The 20,806-nt window shown below is 43.1% G+C and overlaps 2 protein-coding genes across 6 annotated transcripts in view; one reads left to right on the top strand and one right to left on the bottom strand.

Annotated features, from left to right (window-relative positions):
* The window catches only part of CACNA2D3 (calcium voltage-gated channel auxiliary subunit alpha2delta 3), an 802,825-nt gene that overhangs the window by 645,639 nt on the left and 136,380 nt on the right, over positions 1-20,806 (top strand). The gene's annotated exons all lie outside the window — the stretch shown is intronic.
* On the bottom strand, positions 2,336-13,653 carry LRTM1 (leucine rich repeats and transmembrane domains 1). 2 transcript variants are annotated; one of them, XM_021068978.1, is made up of 3 exons: positions 12,862-13,653; positions 8,943-9,539; positions 2,336-2,995 (listed from the first exon to the last, which is right to left on the bottom strand). In XM_021068978.1, the coding sequence occupies exons 1-3, from the start codon at positions 12,866-12,868 to the stop codon at positions 2,562-2,564; spliced, it is 1,038 nt and encodes a 345-aa protein (XP_020924637.1). In that variant the 5' UTR covers positions 12,869-13,653; the 3' UTR covers positions 2,336-2,561. The 2 variants fall into 2 exon arrangements, with proteins under 2 accessions (XP_020924637.1, XP_020924636.1); XM_021068977.1 differs by lacking the exon at positions 12,862-13,653 and having other exon boundaries at positions 8,943-10,282.

Here is a 20,806-nt window from a genome sequence, read left to right on the forward strand (position 1 = left end):
GGTTTTCTGCGGTGGACCTCCCATATTTGGGATTTTCTCTGTCCTGTAATCACATGGGGCAGGGGACAAGGTTGACCTGCACCATCACCAGACCTCTGGCAGAGGGCACTCAACTTCTTAAATCATAGCAGTGAGAGGAGGCACACGTTGTTGGCCTTGGTCGTTCCCAGCATGTAATATGTGTTCAAGTGTCTCATGAGGTAGTTGCCAAGATTACATGACCGTTCACGACAACACCTCTCATCATGCCTGGTACACAGCACGAATTCTAGAAATATTTGGTGAAATGAGGCCGACGTATAAAAAGATCATCTTAGTTCCCTTTCTCATGTTGCTTTCTTGGCCAAGGACTCTCAGTTCAAGGCAAGGGAAAGAAAGATTTTTTTCTCACCTGGAAAGTAATTGATGCATCCTTCGACCAGATGCTCAGTCTCACTCACTGGAATGGTATTTGAGGCACAGAGCAAACAGGAGGCACCAGTGCTCAAGATGGAGCCGATTCGACACCTGGCTTTCTCTGGGATCTCTTTTTGCTTTCTTTTTCAATCTACTCTTTACTCTATCCTGGTTTATTTTAATATTCAGAAAAAATTAACATCAAATTTATACTTTTCCCTCAAGAAAAATAATTTAGCAAAATTACTGCTCCAAAGAGGTGGTCCATATTTAACTTGTGGATCTCTCTGGGGTCCACTCGTTGTGAAGCACTGTGGGCAGGTATAGATGGGCTCTGTGATATGTGTGTCCTGCAGAGTAAACTGCAGTCCATCCGTCTGTTTTCCTTAACTTCTTTACACTGTTAGGCAAGGCTTTGGCCACATCAGACAGAAAGACAATATTCCTGCCAGTGTGGACCTCCCATTCACATGCCAGGTTAGGGAATGGACTACTGATTTAGGATCCAAAACAAGTTTTACATGGCCTGAAGGGGTGCATATAGAGCCAGTACCCTGAATAGCAAATGTGTTTTATCCTTTGAACCAATTCCAATTGATTAGTTCTGGTTGCCTACAGTGCTGTCTTAAAAAGGCATCTGTGGTACATCAGGGGCTGAGCTGGGAGAAGTGCTGGGATTGATTAATGATGTCTGTTAAGGGCTCTGGAGGGACAGCTTGCCCTATATTTGCCATTCTCTGCTTTTGCCAAGTCATTAACTCCTCTGTGTAAAATGATTTTAATACTAACAGGTGACTCTAAGTATGAGGTGGAAGATCATGAGAGAGAGCAGGTAGATTCCACTTTAAGAAAATCTAGCATGAGAAAATGCAAATTCACAGAACACATAAATCTGGAGCCAATTATTGCCATTACAGAAAGATTCCATGAAAGGTTCCTTTAAATAGTGAGCTCCCCTACTGCATTAAAATGATGATTCAATTTACAAAAAATCCCTTTGCATGCAACTCTGTGGAGTCAAGCAAGCCATACCTGATTTTTTTTAAACCCCGGCCTAAATAATGTTTGGGATAGCTGCTGCCACATATCTTGCGCCTCTTGATAATTCCCCACTCTCTTCAGACTTCCTCTGACTTCCTATCCCAGAGTGTTGAGTAGACAGTCTGGGTGGTGGTCAACAGCTGCTGGCTTCCACCCTGCCACGGCTGCATTTCATTAGTGGGTAAACTGATTGCTCCGAGTATGTTTATGTGTGGGTGTGGTTGTACAAGTCTGTGCACTCTGCATACTGTGTACGTAGATGCAGATACACACAGGCCATTATCTCGCTCTCAGCCCACCCTAAATTCATTCCTGCTGTGAGAGTTATAAATGGAAGGTTCCAATCGCCTGGTGGATATGGCCTTTTAGGAATACGTGCCCCCAATTCCGCCTCCCCATCCTCTTCGTGTTTGTTTATATGTTATTTACCCTTGCATCAGAAAACTTCCCCAGACCCCGGGCCCAGGTCCTATTATCCAGCCATGGAGCCCTCCTTTTCCTCTGTGGCCTAGAAAGCCCCAAATGGTTTTCTGATTTAGAAAATTAAATATAATCTGATTCTTGTGGCAAGCTATGAAATCCCCAACCAACAGACGCTCCCGTTAAATATATAACATACATAACATCAAAAAGTATCACCGATCTAGCATGAACTTGGATTATAAAAGCACTCAGTGCCCCTTGGGTAAGATGGCCAGCTTCTTCCCAGGCACTCAAAATTGGGCAGCTTTCCAGTGGACCATAAAGTTCCCAGGAATGCTGACTGGCGTGCATGTTTGTATTTCTGCTGCTTTGTAAAAAGCAGCTTAAGGCAGGGAAGAGTACCTGAAAGAGAAATATCTTCCCTTTCTCTGTGGATAGCCTTCCCCGCATGTAAGAATTGTAATAACTGCTCAGGCACAGAGCACAAGTATCATCTCTATTTCTACTATGGTATTTTTTTAAATCTCAATGTAAATGTCTTCCCAGGAATTTTTTTTTTTTTTGACAGAAAAATCTATTGTTTTTTGTTTTTTTTTTTTCTTTTGGAAAAATCAAAATGAGGCAATAACAGTGAACTATCAGCCCTACTCAGACACTTTCTTCTGGCCTAAAATGACTATTCCTATTTGAGATGAAAGCTTTCAGGCTGGTGAGCTGTCAAATAGCTCCTTTCCTTCTGTCTTCACAGGCTCATTGGCTTGAGCCAAGCGTCCCTCACGGTACTGGGCAGTAATAGCTGCATAGGTGCAGCCATAGATGGCAGCTGCCAACATCATGAGACACACAATCCCACATACGACCCCAGTGATGACGATGGTGGCCATGGCGTGGCGCAGATTGGCCGGCCTCAGCTTGGGTTTGATCTCACACTTCCAGTGGTCTCGTTCCCCCACACCGTGGCTCTCAGGGGGCCTGGGGACAACCTGGTGGACAGCACCTGGCTGCTGCACTTGTGAGGACTCCAGGTCTGGAGAAGGAAAAGGGCAGGGCTGGTATAGCTCATGAGGGATTTTAAGGAGGTCCTTTCCCTTCCAGATATCCGGTGATGCACAGATGACACTGTCCATTATTCCTCCTTGAAGAAACAAAAACAAAGAATGATAACAGAGCCTGATACCACTGAACTCCTAAATCCTCAACCTGCAACAGGCAAATGGAATTTATAAAACACCTTTTTTTTTTTTTTTTTTTTCCTGGAGTCAAAGAATTTAACAACCATATTTTATGACTTTAGGATTTCTAAATTGGCTCGATGCTAAAAATGACACACACTAAATGGGCAATTATGTATGACCAAGAATTCATTAGAAGCCAAGGTACCTTTACCCTCTAAATGCCAAGGGAAAAAACAATGCAAAAGCTGACAGGAAGGGGCACTGGAGGCAAGCCTGAGGGCACTGCTGCGCACCTCTAATGAGCCCCGCCCCAAAGAAATCTCCTGTGCCAGATTCCCGCTGGAGATGTAAAAGATAAATAAATAAAACCAGTGTCTTTTCTTATGATGTTATGGGTTCATTACAAAGATCCCATCTCTGCCAACACTCTTCAGTGATGCCAAATAGGATGGTCAGTGGTCTTGTGAGAGTTCTGTGTGCCTGAAGATCTGACGATGACATTAGTTCGTGGGGATTAAGTACAATTAACACATCTCCCCAGACCTCAAAACGTTTCATACTTTGAGTAGAGAGTTTCTAATGGATGATGGGACTCAATTTCCAGTCTCTGTAAAGGGATTGGTTTCCTCGGGTATGATGACTACTGTTGTTCTGGGGAGATTTGAGTGCCTAGACGTTCTTTTCTAGAAAGAGCACTTGGGCTAACAGATTCCATTCTGGCCAGATTTGATCACCAATTTACTACTTGACCTCAGGCAGGTTAACTTCTCTGACTAAATATGTTTCTGTGAAAACATCCTATTTGTATCTGAGTTGAGAGTTTACAAAGACCTGTTAGATAAGTTTTACAACTCTGCTATAATGGGTAATTCTTGTCCAAGGTCATTCAGGTCATAAGGGGATGGATCAACAGCCAGGCCCAGCCCTCCCCTGTGATCCCAGCTATTTCCACTACACTCGCTGCCTGTCTCTACTTTGTCCTCTCTGAAGTCAGTGGAGTTAATACAGTGACCCTCAGTAGCACCTCACCCCTATGACCTGTGGCTCAGTTCCCCCGGATGGCTGTGAAGCCTGGCACCGCTCTTAGCCAAGTTAGAGGCTGCAGATTCTTTGTACACAGTGTAGGTGAATTATACCAAAAAGTCCCATGTGGGAGGTTGTCACTTCAGTGTTATTAAAACCTTCCATTATATGAGCACTTTAGAGTTTTGAAAATGCCTTCACATCCATTCTATCTCAACCTTATAAACCAAGTCCTGGAGTTCCTGTCATGGCTCAGTGGGTAATGAACCTGACCAGGTAACCTTGAGGTTGTGGCCTCGCTCAGTGGGTTAAGGATCTGGCATTACCATGAGTTGTGGTGTAGGTTGCAGATGTGGCTTGAATCTGGTGTTGCTGTGGCTCTGCGTAGGCTGGCAGCTGTAGCTCTGATTAGACCCCTAGCCTGGGAACCTCCATATGCCGCAGGTGCGACCCTAAAAAAAAAAAAAAAAAAAAAAAAAAAAAAAAAAGGCAATAAATAAATAAATAAATAAGCCAAGTCCTACCATGGCCCTGTTAGTAGATGGGGCCAGTTTGCAGTCCAAGGCCCCATCATGGCCAAGGTTATACATCATGGCCATGGCAAAATTCAAGCCATATCTTTCTTGCTTTCACTGCTTAAAGTAAATCACCTATTGCCAGAGCCTTTTGGGCCTCTCCTGGCTTTTCCAGTGATCCTCTAAGGCAAGAGCCTCAACTCTAAAGCCAAAAGGTAACAGAGGAACTTTCTCCTTTCCTGAGCTGAGGTACAGGAGGCCAGAGGTGTGGTGTGGCTGCTCTGGATGAGCCCAAAGTTCTCTCAGGCTGTGCCAAGATCAAGGATCCTTGTCACACTGACCATTTCAATATTCTGCATGGAAATTAGTTGTAAGGCAGAAGGCCAGAGAGTCAGAAAGGAAGTGTGGAGCCTTGACAAGAAGTAATGACACTTAACCCAAGCAAAGAGCACTGGGACTTCTACCAGGGGAAGAGAGGCCACCTATTATGGGACTAGCGATTCCACCAGCTGGCTTAGTCCTATCCTAGACTGAAGTGTTTCACCCATCACTCCAGGGTGAAGCTCTGTCTTCCTCTAGCTCCAGACTTCCTGCTGTTTAATATTAGAGTGGGAGGCATGGCCTTGGGACCCAGAGCTGGGAGGAAACACTGACTGGAAACTGGGATATGGCTATAAGGCAGGAATTGTGGCCACCAAGAGCTTCGTGGCCTTCTGTATCCTCAGCTAGGACTTGCTTCCCAGCCTTCTAGCACTGTCTCTTCAGCCAAATCTCTGGATGACAGCTTGGTGGGCTCAGTCCCTTCTAGATTCATGGAAGTGCCAATGCAAGGAGCTCCAGCATGCCAAACACTCATTATCCCTCATCTGGCTGCTACTAGGTCTTAATCTCCATCTTGGTAGAAGACCATTACTTAGTTCTGTGACCCTAAGCAATTTTTTTTTTTTATTATTCCGTGCCTGTACTTGCTTATCTGGAAAATGGGAGAACAGGGTCATAATGAAATTCACCTCTAAGATTGCTCTTAGGACTCAGCTGGATAAAATGTCAAGTGTTTAGCACTATTCCTAGCTCAGAATGAATGTTTGATACAGTTAGCTATCAATGTAAAGATGATTTGTTTACTTATGAACGGAGAGAGAGGAATGCTAATCACAAAATCTCTGTTCATGTTGTTGTGAAGGACGCATTATTATGTATGGATCAGAGTACATTTTGCGGCTGTTGGGCCCACGGGAGGATGAAATTTCACCACCCTTGGTAGTTAGACTGGGGCCATGTGACTGCGTTCTGGCCAATGGAACCATGAAGGACACTTCCAGGCCACAAAATTGCCTGCGTCATCCTCTGTGCGCTTTGTTGTTCCTTGATGGGAACTAAGGTTTTAACCAGTGTAGTATCTATTCCCTTATTTTGCCTTTATTCATGCATCAGTAGTTAGATGGTCTTCTACATTAGCATTTATTTGGGGGGTTTATTTCATTAATTTGGGACACTTAGGTCTTGTTATCCCAAATCAATGTTGCTTTCCTTCAGGGGAAGATTGTTATCTGGGCGGGGCAGCTCTGCCAAGAGGGAGCAGTGAACCACATCATGAAATCTGAGGGCTAGAATGGGCCTTAGAAACTCCCTGGCTTAATATTGTCAGTTTCCACCTGGTGACACTGAGGACCAAAGATCAGCAGTGAGTTTGTGGCAGAGTAGGGGGAGCTATATCCTACCTCACGTTGCTTCCAATGTCCTGGACCTGAGAACTTCTTTTATTTTGTTTTGTCTTCTTAGGACACACAGAGGTTCCCAGGCTAGGGGTCGAATCAGAGCTACTACAGCTGCCAGCCGACACTACAGCCACAGCAATGCCAGATCCAAGCCATGTGTGTGACCTACACCACAGCTTATAGTAAGGCTGGATCCTTAACCCACTGAGCGAGGCCAGGAATCAAACCTGCGTCCTCATGGATACTAGTCAGAGTCATTTCTGCTGAGCTATGATGGGAATTCCTGAGAACTATTTTTTTTGTCAGGAAATATTTTTCTTTGATACAAACCATTTTCTGTGACAGTTTAGCCCATGCTTACCATTTAGTGCAGAATGCAATGGCCAGAGCCGCTTCACCTATACTACATGTATAGGTTTACATAACAGTTTTATTTGCAACCTCCTATAAGAAAGATTTTTGTTACATTATTAAATGACCTGGGTGGTAGGTCTTTGTAAAGATTAGCTGGGTAGTGACATGCTATTGGCTATTACATTTTTGAGAGAGATTATTAATTCAGTACTGTTTATTTGAAGTCAGGTGCTCTCATCCGCTTCCTTCTGTATAACTGCTGCAACCATCTAGACTCTCTCAATTCCCTAATTCATGTCTGTAGCTCCGATGTCTTCCTGAGTTATAGGCTCAAGTATATACCAACTCCAGAGCACTCCTTGGATATATACTGGGCATCTCAAGCTTGACCTGCCCAAATCGAGTTCTCGATTTACCACCTTCCGCGCATACTTGCCCATTTCCCCCATTTCCTAGCCTCCCCCTCATCAACTACTGGCATCACCATTTATCTGAATACTCCTGAAGAACAAAACATAATTGAAATTCCCAGGATACACTCTTTTTTCTTTATCTGCCACTTCAGCCCATTAGTAATTTCTATCAGTTCAATATTCTAAATTCCTCCCAGAGTTGATCATTTCTCATCGCCCATCTCTTCCTTGGATGACTAAAGTCACTTTCTCCCTCATCCCTTTGCTTCTTCTGCAGCCTTTGGTCTCCTCTCCCTAGAGTCACCAGAGTGGCCTTTGAAAATGCAATCAGGTCATAATGTTTCCCAGACTAAAGATCTTTAAGGGATTTCCATCTTGCCTGAAATAAAATCTCAATGTCTCAGCCTGCTCTGCCTGTTCCACCATGACCTGACCCCTGAGCATTTGTGTCTCTGTCCTCTCTTCCTCCCTTCCTTTGTCATAGCTACTCTTTTGTCCCTCTTTCTGTCCCTCAGTCAAGCCAAGCTTTCTTTTCCCCAATTATCTCCTGGCTTATTTCCCCTCATTGTTGCAGTTCTGCTCCTCCAAGTCATCTCCTTGGAGGGGCCTTCCTGGTCCTTTCCATCTGAAACGAAATCCCTGTCCCATCACTCTCGCTCCCCTTGCTCCACCTCTACCATTAACTGATTTGTGACCATGGATATGTGTATACCTTAGTTAACATCTGTTTCTACTGTCAGGATGTAATGTTCATGCTGGTAGGGAGTTCCTTATTCGTTGACCTTTTCTCCATGCCTGGATAGATCCCTGGCACACAGAGGCACGCAAGTATAGGATGAATGAAAGAATGACCGAATGATGCTTAAAGGGTAGGAGGAAAGAAGCACAGTGATGACGTAGAGGAAAGAATGTGAGGCCAAGACCTAAACCACTCATGCTACTCTTGTCTGTCTTTCTACTCGTGATCTTGGTCAAGTCACTGAACATCCCTGGGCTACCATTTCCCATTGATAACAGGCTAGCATTGAATAAGAAGGGGGTGGCAAACTTTTCTATAAGGAGCTCGATAGTTCATATTTTAAGCTTTGCCGTAGTCTCTGTCTCAACTTTTCAACTTTGCTCTGATAGTGCAAAATAGCCACAGAGAGTCCATAATAAATGGGTGTGGATGTGCTCCAACAGAACTTCGTTTACAAAAATGGGAGGGGGTTTTGCTCTTCAGCTATAGTTTTCAGATTTTGCTCTTCAGCTATAGTTCACTGACACCTGAGTGATTTCTAGATCCCTCATCTTTAATATTCTGAGATCTCTTGCTTTCTTTTGACATTCTGTTAACGAAATACTAAGTAACTTTGGAGAGGGAACCCCCCCCCCCCCCCGCTATTGTATCTAGTTTCAGTAACAGTGGTATCTGCTAAAGCAGAAGGGGCGATCTTAGGAAGATTCATAGCTGTTAGATGGACAGAGGCAGACAGAGAGGGTGGAAGTCCTAAGGAGAGATGCCCTGCCCCCATTTGAATCACACTTAAAAATCAGAACTTGGTGCCACTTCAGAGTTGAGCAGTTATTTAGGTGATGATCGAATTTCGCTCTCTCTTAAGGGCCTACAGTTTCCAGATAAATAACTTCATGGTATTGCTAATCAAAAAGTGGAAAGTTAATCTCTATGAATTGTTTTTGTAGATGATTTTAATTACCTGAATGTAAACACCTTCTAATGACTCATTTGCCTCTTCTGCCATACCATGAAGCGTTATCAGTGTGAAAAAGCTTACATGGACCCCTTGCATACTCTTCAACATTCCTTCTAACACAGAGAACAGTTGAGGTTCATTCTAGGCTGGTAACACACAAACGGGACTTTTGAAATAGGACATTACTAACCTTTATAGATGAATGTCTCCAGCCAGAGTTTAAGACTGAGCAAGTAGCAATTGCATTTCCAGAGGTTGTCCCTGAGAGATAAACGCCTCACTCTGGGCATGGATTCTAGGAGGGCTCGATCAAGCTGCTGAAGCCGGTTTTGTTGAATTGCAAATACAGTTAGGTTCTCCCAGTGCTCTCCCAAGGATGTAGGAAGGTGACTTATGTTGTTTGATGACAAATAAAGCTCCCTCAGCTGTGGGAGGGAATGGAAAAGCCTGCTTTCCAGGGAATGCAGGGAGTTCTGGGTTAGGTTTAAGATCCTCAAGTGCTGAAGTCCATGGAAAACTCCGGGAGTCAGATTTGAAAGAGAATTGTTGTACAGGTTCAAGGTTGTGAGCTTTGGCACGGATTTAAATGCAAAAGCCGGAAGCTCGTGTATCTGATTATCTTGTAAGTGCAGCGTCAGAGTCTGAGGAGGCAAACCAGGAGGGATTTCAGCCAGACCTTGCCGGCTACAGTCTACAGAATTAGAAGGTGAGTGACAGCGGCAACTCTCTGGGCAGCCACACACCACTGGGAACAGGAAAATCATACTTGAAAGCAGGGAAAGTTCACCTACAACAAACAGAAAGAAATTGGGATAGGAACCAGTTTGTGAGTGGCGTTGGCATTTGTTCCCCTTTGAATTCACAGGTAATGTGATTCTGAGCAGCGAACTCCTTCCATAGCCTGGAAGAGAGGTTTTATCATTTACCATCTTTAGGAGATTTGGGCTGGACTGGGTACATCCCCACTATCATCAACTGTTGCCAACTCTGTACTAACTATTGCCAGTAGCCTTGGACAAGATTCTTTTTTCGTGGCTCAGTAATCAGAAGACAGGAGACATAGAATATCAAATAGAAAGGTGAAAAAAATATTGTGTAGGGCACATGCCTGCCTTTTGTACAATGCAGCAAATTATCTGGGACTAGAAGTTTAGAAGAATGTTAGCAGGTTCAGATATTCACATTTTTTAAAAGTATGCTACAAATCAGCACTGTCCAATAGATGGGAATGATCTTTATCTAGTATTTAATATAACCATATCAACACGTATCATCAGCTACATGTGGCTACTGAGCACTTGAAATGTGACTACTGCAGCCAAGGAACTGAAATTTTATTTGCATTTAATTTTAATCAGTTTAAATAGCCATGTGGTGCTGGTGGTCCATATTAGATAGGGTAGGCCAGAAGAATTCTTACAAATCTTGATGGCCATCTCGGAATTCCTGTCATGGCTCAGCTGAAACAAATCTGACTAGGATCCATGAGGATGCATGTTTGATCCCTGGCCTTGCTCAGTGGGTTAAGGACCCAGCCTTGCCATGAGCCGGTATAGGTCACATTCGCGGCTCAGATCCCACGTTGCTGTGGCTGTGGTGTAAGCTGTAGCTCTGATTGGACCCCTAGCCTGAGAACCTCCATATGCCACGGATGTGGCCCTAAAAAGGCAAAAAAAACCCCAAACAAACAAAAAACCAAAACCAAACAAAACAAATTGATGGCCATATTTTCAGGGATATAACCCATGAATTTTGATTGTTTCTACTGCTTTTTTTTTTTTTTTTTTTTTGCTTTTTTGCTTTTTATGGCCATACTCATGGCATATGGAGGTTCCCAGGCTAGGGGTCCAATCGGAGCTACAGCTGCTGGCCTGCACCACAGCCACAGCAACACAGAATCTGAGCTGCATCTGCAACCTGTATCACAGCTCACAGCAACGCCACATCCCTAACCCACTGAGCGAGGCCAGGGATCGAACCCGAGACCTCATGGTTCCTAGTCGGATTCGTTTCTGCTGCACCATGACGGGAACTCCTGTCTCTAACTCCTTTTTTTTTTTTTTTTTTTTTTTTTTTTTTAATTCAAGAGGTTTCAGAAACAAAGAAAAGCATTAAAAATAATATAGTAAACGCCCATGTTCCTGTGAATTTGCCACAGGTTGCCATATTTCTTTCATCTCTTTTTTCTTTAACTCAAAGAAACATTGCATAACTGATACTGTTGAACTCCCTTTGATTAGCACCCACATCATGTTTTCCAGCATGAACTTCCATAATATTACTAGTATATCTTTCCAGGCCTTTTAAAAACAATACTTAATAACAACAGCAATTACAAATAGCATTATAGCTCCTGTTTTCAGCCAGGCACCCCATAAGTGCTTTATATATATTAATTAATTTAGTCCTCATAACCTTGTAATTTGAGGTCTATTATTATGCCCATGTTAAAGGTGATGCACGGAAAAACTAAATCGCTTGCTACAGATCACACAAATACTAAGTAGTCAAATCATAGTTTGAACCCAGGCAATCTGCTTTCAGAGTCTGTCAGGGTTCTTACATGCTATGCTTTACTGCCTGTCATACTTTTACATACACACACAAACCCACACGCACCCATAAACACACATACATGCACAAGCTAATAATGTTTTTACATAGTGATTTTTAAAAATCTACATAAATGTAATCATTAGCATGTTTCATTTTGCAATTTGCTCTAGTTACCCAAACTGATTTATCCACTTGGATATACAGAGAGTTCATTCATTCCTTCTGACTTCTGTGGAGTATTCTATGGTGAGGCCATGAGCCAGATTTAATATTTAGCCACTCCTGAACTGACGAGCATTTGAGTTGTTGCAGTTTCTTTCATGACAAATGATGCTGCAGAAGGCATCCATGCACAGAGCTCCTTGGCCATGCAGAAATATGGACGAGGGTCTCTAGAATCAGCAGGAGCCTCCTTGCCAGGTTCAGAGAGGATGCTGAGATGACATTTTCCTACATGCTGCCAGTCAGTCTCCAGTCTATCAGTCCCTTCTTATTTCCTGAGACTTGAATTTCAAAATATGGCAAACATCCATCAAGGACATTTTGTTAAGTTAGTAGAGGAATTCACAGGGCCAGGCAATAATATTTATTTATTTTTCTTTTTAGGACTGCACCCACAGCATATGGAAATTCCCAGACTAGCGGTTGAATCAGAGCTGCAGCTGCCGGCCTACACCACAGCCTCGGCAACGCAGGATCCCTGCTGCATCTTCGACCTACGCTGCAGCTCCCCAACAACACCAGATCCTTAACCCACTGAGCATGGCCAGGGATCAAACCTCCATCCTCATGGATACTAGTCAGGTTCGTTACCAGCGGCAATTCCCCAGGCAATAGTATTTAAAACTCAAGATGGTTATCTACTCATAAAGAAAACTCTTGAGAGAGGTTTTTTGATTTTTGTTTGTCTGTCTTTTTGGCCTTAACTGGGAAAATGTACAGTGCAGCTGTCAAATACACAGAGCCTTTTCCCCTTTGTTCCCTCATTTCTCTGCTGCTGCAAATAGTTCTTTAGGGCAAGAGGGAAGATGTTTGGAAAGCCTTCTGAAGGAGATTGTGCTAAGCTTAGTTTAGATCAAGGGATGCAAAACATCACAGCCCCATTCCCTCTTGTAACATACAAAATAGCAAAACCCTCATTTTCCTATCTGTGCTTTTGCAAATAATCTAAATCTTAGTGCTAGAGCATCGTCCACTCAGAGGAGAGTCTCACCCCTCACTTTAGCTGTGGTTCTCAAGCATGAATTAGTTGCAGAAAATCATCCCACTCCCACCCCACCCCCCAAGAGGGTGATATATGAACTCCAACTTGAAGGACTGTGTTTTCTATGAAATGGCCCATGACAGGCCAACTGCATATCCGTTCATGACTGGGTCCATTGGTCTCCACCCCCTTCCTCTGACCTAACATGGCACAACATAAATCCTTCTCTCAGAGACATTTTTTTACATCTGTTTGGTCTTTTGAGAAAGACAACTTGAAAATAGGCTTCCCACAGATACCTTCCTGAGGGGATCCCCTTCTAAGGCCGAGGGGATTAATCATGGCTCACCTTCCATGACTGAGTCTTCACAGGCTTACCCGCTGAACCTGAAGCCCACTTTTATTAAGTTGCAGATCAACAAACCGAGGCCATGGCAAACTCCGAGTCCAGCTTTTCATTCACTTTTTTTTCTGAATCCTACTTGCACTTTTCTTCAATGCAGAGAACAGTTGTCGCTTTCAGGGGACCACTTACTTCAGCAGCCCTTCCCCTGTTTCCATCTGGCTGGGATTGTTTTCTGTAAGAGAATCTTTTGATTGTCCCCCCCCCCCCACTTCTTACTTAAAGCGTCACCCTCCCCAAGATCATCACTGCTTTTCCCATTGAGACAACGAGCCACAGAAAGAATGTTTGTCAAACCTCAGTGAACAGCTGTAGCATTCAAACATGACCCCAATGGCTCAGGCTCAGGCTTTTTGATTATTTAATCTGCTTGAAGTCCGGGGCACCAAAATAAAATTGCCTTCTTAATCCGGTCCTGGTTTCTGAATTCTGTTGACTTATTAACCACGCTTTGTCAAACCTCATCGGGTTGGGGGAGGCTCGCTATGGATCCTCCATCTGGGGGTCTAGCAGCAGAGCCAGCAGAGTGTGTAATATGAGGACAAATTGGCCTGCTGGAGGCTGACATGGTTTCCACAGTGCACTGTTTGGTCATCGAAGGCTTATTCAGCCAACATCCGTGGGGATTAGCTGTGTTGACAGGGTCTTGATGCCCTGAAATTCATAGCCATGGTTTCCTTTTGTGGACATCACAACCTCTTCTCCCTGGTGCCACAAATACTTCTCAGCTGCTTCTTTGCTTGCTCTCACCTCCCCCTCCCCCCCGCACCCCCCGCCCCTCACCGCCCCTGCTCCCCCCTCTACCACCACCGATTGAACTGACCTTTCGGTTTGCGTGCCTTTGGAAATACTTCTCAATCTTTATCGTGTCCCTGATGCTGAGGTTCTGGCCCTTTCCTCATTTTTCACATATAAAACAATAAAGCCGCCCCCGTGAGCATCAGGCGTCAATGAACTGTGACTGTTCTCTAATTGAAGCCCTTGGAAACTTTCCCACTGGGGACTGGAATGTTTCTTTGAATGTGCAAATGCCCGGCCATTTACTGAGGTGGGATTTCTCTGTTAAAGCTGCAGCTTGAAGTGGGATCCTTGGCCTTTCAGTTTGAGGTTCAGAGTCAGCTGGGTCTGGATTTGAATTCAGTGTCACCATTCACTAGCTTGATGTCTCGGGGGCAGCTTGACTTGCCCAGTGGGAAGCCTGTGTCCTGGTCTCTAACATGGGGATAGCAGTAGATTTTGCTTCACAAGATTGTTCCCAAGATTACATAAAGCAATGCATGTCGTGGCTCAGAGAGCCACCCAGGAGAGTGCTTTCCAGGATGTCTACGATGCTTCATTGGACTCAGCCTTGACTCAGCAGGCAGAAGAGGGTTCCTGACAAAAGATCAGGAGACCTGGCCCCTCGTACCACTCTGGAGGTACCAGAGGGAACCAGAGGGAAAAGGCCCCTTGGGAAAGAGGTTAAAAAATCAGATTGTGACTCTCCTAATGGCCTGCTCTTCAGCACTCCTTTCATCCTTTGGCCAGGCCGCTTCCAGCCTCACAGATCCCAAGACCCTCATCCTGCCTCCTTCCGGAAAAATCTATTTCACCCAGCCTGCTGTCTTTGGTCCTTCTCTCCACTATTCTTTGAGCATCCAAAATAAATGGGGAAATCAGGTGTAGGCAAAAAAGAGTCATCTAAATCTTAATGAGGGCTAGATGGTTCCTTCCTTCCCTCCTTTTTCCTATCCGTCTACTTTCAGTTGCACAGAAATTTAATAATAGTTATTCCTATGTGATACATGACCACCCATGGGTCATAATATAACAAACACCTGTGAACCTAACACTCATTCTAGGAATTGGAAAGCTTTTAATAACTTCTATCAGCATGTATTCTTCTGTCTTTTACAGGGGTCAGTTACCTTTTTTTTTTTTTTTTTTTTTTTTTTTAATGAAAGAGCCAGATAGTAAATATTTTGGACCTTAAGGGCCACACAGTGTCTATCATCATTATTCAATGCTGATGTTACAGCACATGGCCAACCACATACATTCTGTAAACAAATGGTGGGCCTGTGCTTCCAAGAAAACTTTACTTACAAAAACAGGTAGAGAGCTAGATTGGCCCACAAACTATGGTTTGCCAACCTTGCTCGATCCTGCTGTCTAGCCACTACCGTCACTGCTCCACCCAGCCAGCTGTCCCCTATCCCAACTGCCACCACCCCGCCGGACATATCCAGCACCCTGTCTCCTTATCTGTAAAATGAGAAGGCTGGAGAGGATGATCTTTAGGGCTCTCTTATGTCTAAAACCTTGTCCTTCTAGTCAGAACACTTGAGTAGGCTTAAAAGGCTTTGTAGTTACAGACTTTAGGGGAGCTTGGACAAACAAAGAATTTGAGTGTCTTTTTGGCTCACGGCAGAGCTCTTTAGCTGTGTCCTGAAGGGCCTAGCTAGGGTCCAAGTCTCATGGACTCAGAGTCTTGAAAAAGATGTATATATTGACAGCATAGCTGGGCCTAGAAGGCCAGGACACTTACAGGGAAATTGCGGGCAGTAGGAGCTACCTACAGTTATAGCCAGATTATATGGATAAATGAGGAATAGCACTTCCATGGTGCTTATAGTAGAAAGACGTGTGGTTTGGGGCCAACTGTAGAAGCTCTCCGAGCCTCAGCTTCCTCTTCTGTAGAATGCCTATTTCATAGGACCAAGGGATACAAGTTAAGTGCACTGGTAGAACAAATGATCAGAAGTGGTGTCGTCTATCAGCAAGGTGTCTCCTTAAACCTCAGTCTTGACTGACTGCTCCCACCTAATATAGGAAACCCTGGGAATACTCAAGGAACCTTCATAGCTGATGGGCTCCTAGGAGCAGGGGCTTGTTTCCCAAAAAGACTCTTTGGTTCCGTTTTGATCCTGCTGACTCTAATGGCGATTCAAAATGGGCAGTGCACTCTTGGAGTGGAAGGCTCCCAGACATAGAAGAACTTTGGATGCAGAGGCTGATTGATTTATTCCATCTGACCTCAGCCCAGAGAACAAAGGGAGGCTGTGTGATCTGCATGCTAATGCCTGCAGTGCCTTCTCTCCCTCCCTTGGTAAGCCAGATGCCAGAAGTGGCAAAACAACAGTGCATGCAAAAGAATCACAGGAGCAGTGCCACAGGCCTGGAAGGCCAAGCCACTCCCTAGAAGGCCAAAGGCACTCCTGTGAAGGGCTCCTGGTGCCCAAAGCTCAGTTGCCCACATGGGAACTTACTTCAGACACATCCTCAAAGGAATATAGTGGCTACCATCACACTGTGATTTCAAGAATTTTCTAGTTTCTGTATATTTTTACATACCTATACCCTTTTGCCCATTTCCTGACATTCTTTCGCCCATTTTAAGTCAGAAAGATTCCTCATGTAAATTGGTCTATTTAACATTTCACCTCCCTCCACAAAAAAAAAAAAAAAAAAATTCAATAATTATTAACATTTAAAATAATGGATGATGTCTTGAAATCCAGCAAATATGTAATAGCTCTTTCTCCCAGGTGATATTATACAGCTATTTTAAAAGAATAAGTTAAATATATCCACCTGGGAGGATATTCATAATAAATTGTGAAGTTAAAGCAATTTGAATAGGAATGCACATTGTATAGTCCCATTTATGTTGCACAAGAAAAAAAGTTTTAGATGGAGAGATTAACTCTAAAAATGTGCAGTCGGAGTTCCCATCATGGCTCAGCGAACCCAACTGGCATCCATGAGGATGCAGGTTCGATCCCTAGCCTTGCTCAGTGGGTTAAGGATCGGGCATTGCCGTGAGCTATAGTGTAGGTCGCAGATAGGGCTTGGATCCCGTGTTGCTGTGGCTGTGGTGTAGGCCAGCAGTTGGAGCTCTGATTGGACCCCTAGCCTGGGAACCTCCATATGCTGTGAGTGCGGCCCTAAAAAGACAAAAAGACCAAAAATTTTAAAAATAAAAATGTGCAGTGGTTTATCTGAAAATGGAATACATGAGGAAGGACAGGCACTAAGTTGATAAACTGATTACCTGGGAAATGAGGATAATTTAAGAAGAACAAGAGGAAAATTAACTTTTTCTGTTTCTACCTCTGCATATTTTCATCTTGCTGCAACAAACAAATTTATTTCATCTGTCACTTTAAAAACACAAAGGAGGAGTTCTACTTGTGGTGCAAGTGGGTTAAGGATCCAGCATCGTCACTGCAGCAGCTTGGGTCACTGATGTGGCATGGGTTTGATCCCTGGCCCAGGAACTTCCACATGCAAGGGTGTGGACCAAAATACCCAAAACAAAAAAAAGTACAAAGGAGAAGAGCTGACTTTTGTTAAATAGAAAGAGGTTCATTTTGTTTGCTGGAAAATTTGTGATGGCTTATCCTCAAGTGACTAGCTATGTTATATGTGTAAATATAGTAGTCGTAGAGCTCACGTCCTCTCACTCCACCAAGATTAGCCCCTAAAGTGACATCTGTCTTTCTCTGCCAAATGATCTCCACATGTGACCAGACCTTTAAACTCATAGAAGCATTTCTCCCAGTTTAAACGTCTGCTCTGGTAAAATCATGGCAAAGGGTTTCCCCATCTCTGTCGGTGGGCCTCATCCAAAGCAGGTGCTGTGGTGATCTGACGTGGGGGTGACAGCCAGGCCCAGTGACAGCTACAGCCCAGGATAGCCCAGAGGAGGCCCTTGGCACCACAGATCCATGCAGAAGTTTCATTTAGTTATGGAGGAGATTTGGCACTTGGAAAATAGTTCCCATATAGATATAAAAGCCCCAGATAATATTGAAGGTGACAAGGAACAAAGGAGATACAAAAAAGTGCTGCTTCTTTGCATATTCGGGGAATAATTTAGATACTGAATGTAAATGTCCAACTCTCTTTCTCTCTGTGTATATGATCAAGAATAATAGAAATGGGAAGTAAATACATGTCAAAAATTTTAAAAAATTAAAAAAAATATTTCCCTTGGATTGTGGGATTGTGGATGACAAAATGGCACCCGGGTATAAAATTCATACCAAGCTTTTTTTTTTTTTTTTTTTTTTTTTTAAGGGCCACAGATATAGCAAATGGAAGTTCCCAGGCTAGGGGTTGAATCAGAGGTACAGCTGCTGGCCCATGCCACAGCCACAGTAACACAGGGATCTGAGCCATATCTGCAACCTATATACCACAGCTCACAGCAATGCTGTATCCTTAACCCACTGAGAAAGGCCAGGGATTGAACCCACATTCTCACGGATACTAGTTGGGTTTGTTATCGCTGAGCCACAATGGGAACTCCTATACTGAGTTTTTTAAAAGACCTCATATTGTCTCCTTCCTTCCTTTATTCTTTTCTACCTTTCTTCCTTGTTTCTTTTTCTTGCTGGTTTTATGAAACAAATAGCGAGAGAGATAGGAATATGTATTTTAAATGGCTATCATATAATTTTTTTAATGCTTACAGTGGGGCAAATATTGCTAAGGATTTATATTAGGTAAATTATAAATCCTTACTGTAATGCCACTTCTGTAACAAAGTAGACTCCAGGTCTCAGTGGCTTAACACAACAACAACTTATTTATTGTTCTCATCACAGTATAGCTCAGGTTGACAGGGGCCAGGCTCCCATACAGTTATTCAGGGTCCTTCCATCTTGCCACTGTGCTTTCCTCTTAGTTCTCAGAGTCCTCTCCATCTACTGACTGATAGTGAAAGATGAAGAGGACCAGGCATGGGCCAGGCCTGGAAATGGTACTTATCAGTGCATTTACATTCCATTGGCCAGAATGAAATCACATGGTCGTATCTAACAGCAAGAGGGGCTGGGAAATGTAGTCTAGCTGTATGCTCTGGAAGAAGAGGAGTTACAGATGTTGGAGAGCATTAGCATTCTCTGTCTCCACATTTTATTTGCATTATATCACTTAAAGGTGACAATAGCTCACTAGTCTATAAGTTTGACATAGTTTCTTTTATTCTCATAGTTCCTACAATACCCTGTAGTATGCACATTAAATAGATGTTGGATGAATGAATGACAAAACTAAGGCACAGAAAAGTTAAGCAACTTGCCCCAAATTTCCAGATCATTTATTGCAAACACATGGTTTATAAGTATCCATATTAGGTAAAATATTCAGGGAACCTATAGTTTTATGTATTTTTTGTCATAAGGTCTTTTTTTAAAATACAATCCATTCTTTTTTATAGTAAGCTACAAATTTTATTATCTGGAAGCTTTAACTAACTCACAAGATAAAAACATGGTTTCCTTTTGAGCCATTCAGGAAAGAATCAATGCTGCCATATGGATTCTCTAGTGAGAAGGTGGAAACTAATATATCTCCTCATTTTTTCTTGCCTTTTGGATAGGTAAAAACTGAGGTTCAAGGACTACCTTGGCTCATTCAGTTTACTTCATATGACTATCTATAGAATTTAAACTCCCTTTATCTGTCCTAGAGATGTTGGACAAAATCAGTGGAAGAATGAAAATGAAATGTATGCCTGCAACCTCCCTAAAGCTAGGGAAGACAGTGGCCAAAATGCATGAGACTGCTTCTCAGCATCCTCTTGTCCAGTGAATACGGGTCTGAGCTAGGGTCCATGGGAACTAGGAAAGACACAGCATACTGGCTCTTGGCCTTCAAAGAACTTACCAGTTTGGAGGGTACTGTTCAACATTTCTTATTTATTTCATCAAAGATAATGCTGATCATCTCATCACCTTGCACCTGTTCCGCCTGGGGAGGCGGCAAATGACTTGCTTGGATATAGACACTGTCCCACTCTCTGGGAAACAAGTCTCAGAAGTCCTTTGGCTGGTAGCAGAGGCAGACCTAAATGCATTTTTTTGGTCCATCCACTCTTTCAAGGTTAGAGGAAGTACAGACTTCCCATTCCCATGTTTTCCCAACCTCTGCCTCCCAGCACTTAGTTTGCCTGCATGCAGGATGTATGTGAAGATAAAGATGCATTTCAGATAAGTATGATTAAAGGTAATTAGTGAGCTCATGCAGCTGGTGGAATAAACATAGGCAGATGCTGGTTGATATAAAGCTAATGAAAGAAACAAAAGGCTCAAGAAATATGGCAGCTTAGGAGGCCTGGCCAAGGCCTCACACTGACACGTTGTTTTACTTAGATCTTTTGATTGGCTACTTTTGTCCCTGCCCCAAGAATATAAATTGGAATCAAATTCATGTTCATGTTTGATTGTTTACTTATGTTACACATAAAATGAGTGTTTTGTGCAGCTCTTCTTGGTAAATTTTATTTGCTTTTATACTTTTATTATAACATGATAGTCTAGTTTCTGAACTAGATGACAATGTGTTTTTCATATTTTCAAGTTATAGTTTAGTGTATGTCTATTGTGATGCAATAATGGGTCTGTGTTTTACTCTTTTCTCTTTAAGCCTTGCTCAATGTTGGCTCTTTGCTACATGTAGCTTGAAAATGTTCTGGAAAACACAACTGTCTCAGGCAGGGCTTATACTGTACCTCACCGATTACAGATTCCAAACTTTAAAAATCTTTTCCATTATCCCAACCTTCATTTGTCCCACCATTTCATTTCAGAACAGTATCCCTGTCAAAAGCATGGAATCTGGAGTGAAACCATGTAAATTCAAATGCTGCCCCCATCATTTACTGGCTGTGTGATCTTAAGTGAGTTATTTAACCTCTCTGATCTTTAATTTCATCATCTGTACAAAGGACCCCAACTGGCAGATTTGCAAGGAGAGTTAAAGAATATTTTTATGTAAGAATCTTAATATGAATGCCTTTGCACATAGCAATGCATTCTCTGTTAATGTGGCTGTATGACATGTATCAACTAGGCACTTAGGCTGTATCTACTTGCACTATTCTGTTTGGAACAAAAACAAGCGA

This window comes from Sus scrofa, chromosome 13 (assembly GCF_000003025.6).
Source record: "Sus scrofa isolate TJ Tabasco breed Duroc chromosome 13, Sscrofa11.1, whole genome shotgun sequence".
Lineage (NCBI taxonomy): Eukaryota > Metazoa > Chordata > Mammalia > Artiodactyla > Suidae > Sus > Sus scrofa.